This window comes from Frankliniella occidentalis, unplaced genomic scaffold (assembly GCF_000697945.3).
Source record: "Frankliniella occidentalis isolate FOCC.00 unplaced genomic scaffold, Focc_3.1 Scaffold94, whole genome shotgun sequence".
Taxonomy (NCBI): Eukaryota; Metazoa; Arthropoda; class Insecta; order Thysanoptera; family Thripidae; genus Frankliniella; species Frankliniella occidentalis.
The window spans coordinates 385,778-392,483 of NW_026267223.1; the positions used below are offsets into that span (position 1 = coordinate 385,778).

Genomic DNA, 6,706 nt, shown 5'->3' on the forward strand with positions numbered 1-6,706 from the left:
ACATGGCCCAAATAAAAAATTTAAATAACATTTTCTGCAGTTTTCATTGGTTTAGCCCAAAATGACATGTCTTCCGAATATTTTGAAAGTAACGAAAAGATTTTCTCTTTATCGAGGCTTCGGGAATCTTGCGGGTTAAGTCATATTGGGACAAATAACGCAAGTTTGTGAAAAGTTTCTGTATCTTCACAAACGCAGAGATTACGGAAATTTTGGTTTAGTTTGACTTTTTAAAAAGGAACCTATTTACGAAGTACCAACCTAGTTGTCATCAACTGAATCGCTTTAAAACGTTCCTTGTGGCGTGACTCTCCCATGTGAAATCATAGGCACCAAGGAAGGAACGTGGAGAAACAACATGTTTAAAACTAGGAGCTCAACTGTGATGTAAGGCTTTAAATTGTCGCCATTCCTATGGTTGGATCAGCCACAAAGTATGTCTGTCATCTGCCGTTACGAAATTGCTGAATTCAGAATATGCAAGGTCTCATAGCGCCGAATAGGTAGGCAACAACTTGCTCGTTGTGCTTGCGTGTATTGCGGGTTGGCCTACCCCCTTTCTCGCAGGCGCCCACGCCCGCAGGGGGAAAAGAAGCTGACGTGTGGGAGCGCTTCTAACTGCGTAAATCCATCCCAAAGCTGATGTGGCTGGCCTTAAGCCAAAGTTGACTGGTTTTCGCGTGCAAACAGCTGTATACCTTTTAGCTGTACATTTTCATTAATGTCAACCAAAATCAGTTAAACTCAGCATTTATCAGTTTTACTTCGAGCTGACTGAAAGATAAAGGAAAGCTGAATCAGTTAAGATCAGGAACATATCAGCACCCTAAACCATGCTAATTGTGAACAGGAATGCTCTGAAATATACTAAAAGGTCGTCAGTCCTGATCAGGTAAAGTGAGTTACCAAATTAGTAGCTCTCCCATGTTTAAGGGTTTTATAGAGCATATATTTTAGTTTGCATTTTGAATCATGATGATAGTCTTCTCTGTAAGTTTGACTTTTCCACGAGTTTTTTTCGTCGAGTTTAAAGTGTCCATCATAACTTGGGTGAAAAGGTTTTTGACAAGTGTATAAGTTGTGAAGAACGAGTTCTGCTGATCTTAAAAGTAATGAAGAATTTAAAAGTACCCTCCTGCCCACACTTGCGCCTCTCATATGGCATATTATTACTATTCAAGAGAAAAAAATGAGACCTCTTAGAGATTTGCCTTTTTTTCATTACTCAGCAGCTGTGAATAAATTATTTAAGCCTGCCTCGTGAGAGGCTGAGGCCGGGCCGCCTCAGTAGTGTTGAGCCGAACGGTATTCTGCTCATGTGGTATGAGGAGGGGAGCGCTGAGTCCAGACCCGCAGGCCACCCTGCCCCTGCCGCCTGCCTGCCGCCCTGCCAAGGACGTCAAGCTGGATCATAAATTGATGTTGGGTTCGGCGCGTTTCGCTGGCCGGGGATCGTTTACTCCCCCCCACTCTCCGAACTGTACGGCACGAGTGTGCAGTCGTGCAGTCAGTTATGCAGGCTGTGGCTGTGGATAGGGCGCCCGGGGCGAGCGGAACTGAGGTACCCGACGAGGAGACTGTTATCTGCGCAAATACGCTGAGAAAGCACAGAGCTTGTGCTGGCTGGAGCTGAGGTGGAAGGCGGGGAAGGGACAAAGAGCGAGAGAGAGCGAGCGTGGGAGACTGTGTTTGTTGGCCCCGCTGCGGCTGAAACTTTGCGTGCTCCACCGCTTGTGTGCTGCCGTCAACTCATGTTTTTATATAGAGTCCCTGAATTGACTTTCGAGCGGAAACAACATTGTCGTTGCGGCTGCGCTTGTTAGCGAGCTCCGCGACTGTAGGATCCACCGCCCCGTAACCGCGCTAGAAACACACATTAAACGCCACAAAAACAACTACGGTTATTTAGGTGAGTGAAACTTCGTGAAATGAAATAGTGGTTCGCTTGCATTGTGTAAACTACGTGTGGTAGGGTAGGCAAAGCTTTGCAAATCTGTCTCTCTCTCTTGCTCCCTCAAAATATTTACATCAGAGTCTTACTAACACAACACTTTGAGCTGAGAGATTGGGTTGTGACAGCAGAACTTTGGGTGGGGGCTGTCCTCTTTTAATTTGGCTATTTTCTAATAAAGTTCAAACAGGTCTTCAAATTAGTTTGTTTGTTGAGAATTGTTTTTAATTAATTGATGTGTGTTTATATTTAGTGTCAGTGTTGTGTTCTTAGCATATAAACAAATAGTGACTGCTGTGTATTTTTTAAACCGTCTTGAGGTGGTGTGATTCTAGAAAAATGTGACCGCATTGCATTCCCACCGAACTGAACGTCGTAACATGCTCATTAGTCTTTCTTTTTGAAGTGAACAACTTCGTGTGAGGGACATGCGTATTCCCACAGCACTATGGCCTGTAGTGAGTCGCGTACTCACCCTTGATGATGGCGTCACCCACGAATAGCTTGCCCGTCTCGTCGGCGGCCTGGCCCTTGAAGATCCTGGAGATGAGTATCGGCAGCTTGTGCTCCGAGCCGCCTTTGATGGAGAGTCCCAGCCCACCCACCTTCTGCCGCGTCACGGACACCATCCGCTCCTGCAGGATGGAATCATGGTTAGCGAACAATCGACCGAAAGACCACACAGAAACAGCCTCCTAACAAGTAAAGTTTTACACAATTTGTAAAGTTTTAGGAACAAATTTGTATCTGGTCTGGTTGTACGCAAAAACGTTCCCAATTAAGGGACGAAATTGTTCCTTGTTCCTTTGCTTTTAGAGTGTGGCTTTTCTTAAGATTTTGGTCGGCACACATTGCCGAGGACAATAATACAATGCAAATTTACTTGTGACGAGAATCGTGTTTTCTGGGTGCAGAGCCAGAGGGGAGGCGGAGTCACTTGAGTCACGATTCCAATACGGGAGAGGAGACCCGGCGCGGCGGCGCGTGCAGCGTGCGTATTAAATCATCGGCAAGGCTGTCTCTCGCGAAGGGGGAGGGGGGGGATAATGTCGTTTTGAAAAAAACGGGTCTCGGCCTATGAGCCCCCTTTGGGGGACCCCTTCCAAAGTGTGCAGTTAATATCCATTAAAAATTGACAAAGTGTTCGCACCCATCTCCCTACGCTCTACCCTACACTCCCACACCCCCAACACACCCCCCTCAAAGTTCCCAGCTCTCACCGCGCAGCGTCCGCAGCGTCCACTCATAAAACAAACGATCCAGCTGTGCCCGAGCACACGCGTGCGTGAATTTTTCATATATTTTCTTGAAACGTGATCGAGCCATGCTGCTCATCTGTATTCGCCTGGCCCTCCCACCCGTTCTCTACCACCCCCTCACCTCCTTACGAAAGCAGTGGTCTCAGCTAAATTAATCAGCTGCAGGAAGGTGTTTCATCATCAGCCAGACCACGGCGCACTGGGAACATCAATGCAACGGCACTGTCAAACAAAGCTGTTAGCAATCACTTTTGCAGTCTGAATAAAGACAGCCAGAGGAAGGGGCGGGGGTATTGCAAGGCAAACAAACAGGCATGCGTAAATTAGACTGCAAGGAGGTTCCGAGCGTTCCAAGTCCAAGTTCTGAGGTACGGCCTGTAATGTGGGCCGGGAGGCGTGTTCGAGGCGAACCTTCTGGTGTCGAGGCATTCCTGGGTACGGAATCTGGAATGTGTGATTGGCCGACGGGTTAACGGAGAGAGGAGTGGGGGCAGGACGAGGCCAGGGGCAGTAGGGTCCACCACCACCAGCTCCCTGGGACACCAACAGGATCACAATGCTGGTTGTTCTTTCGTGTCCTGAAGTGTCGCATCTGGAATGGGGATGAGTCTCGAAAGAGGCCGGGGGACTTGGGACAGACGGCTCCAAGACGGATCCCTCTAGTTGTTCCCAGGAAGGGGACAGGGAGAATCGGATGGGAGGAACCACGGAGAACGAAAGGGGGTGGGGGAAGATAGTCTCGGTAAAATATCGAGCGTCACAACGAGTAGAGCCGTCGTTATGGGCCATAGCCCCCGGGAGTAGGGCGTCTCTCGTTGTTTTGAAGCGCTTAACAACTTGTACCCGCTCTCCGTGCAGCTGAGCTGAGCTACGCCGACAGCTGCGGAGCCCGGCCTGAGGCACCTAGCACCCCCCCCCCTTTCCTCTCCCTCGTTTATGTTCTGCCCCCTTTTTGGAGGGAAGGAGGGAGGGCAGCTGGAAGCCTCTCATTAGGAACGCTTCTGCTGTCCAAAGTCTTCCACGCTCAGAGCATCGACCCTGAAGAGCACCTGGGTGCGGAAGAGGGGAGTGGGGAAATGTGTAAAACTAATTTGCTATTCATTCATCGCATCATCCCTCCTCCTGTTGTCCTGCTTCGCCCAAAACCCCACTTTCGACCATCAGCAGAAACAAAAAAAACCTGTCACGACGAGCAGGGTAGTACTCACCGTCGTTCTCTTGGCACATGGCCGTCGACGTCGACAAAGGGTGTCCACCCCCAACTCCCCCACCCCATACTCCCCGGGTGTTACGGGGCCCCTACTGTCGTGATGTTTAAAATGCCTTTGGGAGGTTCTTAAGAAAGTCATACGCCTTTATAGAGTTCCTTTGTTCAAGAAAAAAAGGAAGAGGAAGTGTACTTGGGGAGACAAATGTGTCATTCGAGTGGACATTTTGTACGCATTAGGTTGTGGTGAAAACCTGGGGGGCAGTTCCAAGCGTCACTTACAGACGTTCGTACGCAAAAATCGCGACTTTTTTCTGGTTTTGAAAGGGAAGATCTGGACTAATCGAATTGAACTAAGATGGTTCTTGAAGTACTTTTTAAGCCCTTTCCAATGGCATTCGAGCAGACTCTGTGCGATGAGTCGTTTAGATTTTATCCTTTGGCAAAAAGGCCGTGACTGACGGACATAAAACGTAAGTGGGTTTTGACATGGTGTTAGTCTCTCTTAAAACTCAGCGAATTTAGTGGGGTTAAAAATTCGACGAGGGCAGCTTCTTGAGACCAAGTCATGCAGCTATCTGTCTATATACAGTACTTCGCTAGATTCGCCCCCGTTCCTGTGTTATAGAAGAAAAACAAGCGTCACTGACGGACGCGGACAGCGTCACTGACGGACACGTACGAATGGGTTATTCGCCGACTTTGACTAGCCATAACTCCTAAACGGTTACACACGTGGGGCTCTGCAAATAGTCACATAGTAGGCAAGGACACCCTTAATATGGTCCAAAAGAGAGCGGTTTTCTAGCTCTCCCCCCGACCCGTGAATGGGGTTTAGTTTAAACTGGGCACACTTTCCGTGCATTCTAAAATGCAAGGAGGGGGAGGGGGCTTGCAAGTGCTAAGTATTGTTCTCGAGAGGGAAGGCCTCAATCAGAGCTCGAAAACGAACTCAAGTAGAAACATTTTTGCCATTGTTTTTGCGGATTACGAAAATATGGACCTTTGACAACACGGAGCAATTTTCGCCACGTCTCTAGCACCAATTTGAAATATCGATCACCACTTCCGCTTTTTTCTGGAATTGCCCTGGGATCACAAAAGCGACCCCGGATAAAGTGACATTAAGCTATACTAAGACAACTCGCAAAAACCTTACAAAGATGTCAAGCTGATCTGTGCGCTACTCAAAGCATAAAAGAGTTTATGTGGTAAATGCGGGGACAGCAACTGAGGTTCACCAGTAAACAACGGGGAGGTAAGGAGAGAAAGAGACACAGCGTCACGAGCGGCGTGACTGAGAGCAAAACGGGACACAGAAGACGGGACATGAATACTTGATTCCGTCGGTCAAAAGGAATCCTCTGTCCCAGAGGAGCGAGTCTAGACTCATTATAAACGGGTGCAAACACTCCGGCGACTGTCATGGCGCAGAGAAAAGAGAGACCGGGGGCAAACAGAGGACAGCAGTGTCGCATTGTGTGAAGTATACAGAAGGAAAAGAAAAATAGAGACAGAGACGAAGAAGAAAGAGATCTTACCGAAGCGTCCAGAGGTGGCGGCGATCTGCCCTTCTTCCCCTTTGTCGGACAGAGACAGGTACAGAAAGAAGAAAGAGAGAGAGAGAGAAGACAGGCGGGTAAAGAAGTAGAGCAGCGGTAGTTAGGATAGGACAGCATACACCAGAAAGAGGTAGGGGTTCAAATATTGGAGGAAACAGAGAACGGTGATTTAACCACTATGGGGTCTGTTTACCGGAGGCTCTTGGTGCTTGGTGTCCGCCGTGTCCTGAGGGTCCTTGGAGTCCTCGGGGAGCCGCCTGGGGGCGCCCTGTGTGCAGACAGACTGTGTCCGAGAGAGAGAGAGAGAGAGAGAGAGAGAGAGAGAGAGAGAGAGACGAGGCAAAGGCGCTTTATATCGTCTTGGAAGAAACGGTGCACGTGTGCGTGTGTGTGAGATGGAGTGAGAGGGAGTTGGTGTGTGTCTGGTGGTGTGGCAGTCCCGTGTGTGGCTGGGTGTCTGAGGAGGGTTTCGCAGAATTGCCAACTCACTTTGACCAAACTTCGTTTGACGCGATCCCAGCGGAGCAGATTTGCCCACATCCCCCCCGCGCCTGCTTCTCCGGCTCCGCCTCGCTTCACGGAGACAGGGAGGCACGCGCGTGTGACGTGTGTGACGTGAGCCGAGGCGCGGGTCCTCCGCGGGGCGTTGAGCGGTGTGTAGTGTATGTAAATGCAGTGCGCGCGCGGGTGAGCGCGGTCTCACTCACCCTGGAGTCCAGCGGCGCGG

The 6,706-nt window shown here is 49.4% G+C and overlaps 2 protein-coding genes and 1 long non-coding RNA gene across 27 annotated transcripts in view; 1 reads left to right on the top strand and 2 right to left on the bottom strand.

The window, feature by feature from the left end:
• LOC127749798 (uncharacterized) overlaps nt 1-6,706 on the top strand; it is a 210,102-nt gene that overhangs the window by 190,683 nt on the left and 12,713 nt on the right. The window lies entirely within an intron of this gene.
• LOC113218380 (potassium voltage-gated channel subfamily KQT member 1-like) overlaps nt 1-6,706 on the bottom strand; it is a 188,648-nt gene that overhangs the window by 170,471 nt on the left and 11,471 nt on the right. The gene's annotated exons all lie outside the window — the stretch shown is intronic.
• The window catches only part of LOC127749796 (gamma-1-syntrophin-like), a 52,082-nt gene continuing 47,668 nt past the window's right edge, over nt 2,293-6,706 (bottom strand). For 3 of the 9 annotated variants that reach the window (XM_052269509.1, XM_052269508.1, XM_052269510.1), the window contains exons 4-7: nt 6,687-6,702; nt 6,173-6,247; nt 5,959-5,997; nt 2,299-2,586 (exon numbers count right to left, since the gene is read on the bottom strand). In XM_052269509.1, the coding sequence (XP_052125469.1) occupies nt 2,398-2,586; nt 5,959-5,997; nt 6,173-6,247; nt 6,687-6,702 (319 nt within the window). In that variant the 3' untranslated portion in view covers nt 2,299-2,397. Of the gene's footprint in view, nt 2,587-3,064; nt 3,410-5,958; nt 5,998-6,172; nt 6,248-6,686; nt 6,703-6,706 lie in introns of those variants that run through there. The other 6 variants (XM_052269513.1, XM_052269507.1, XM_052269512.1 and 3 more) reach the window with 6 other exon arrangements.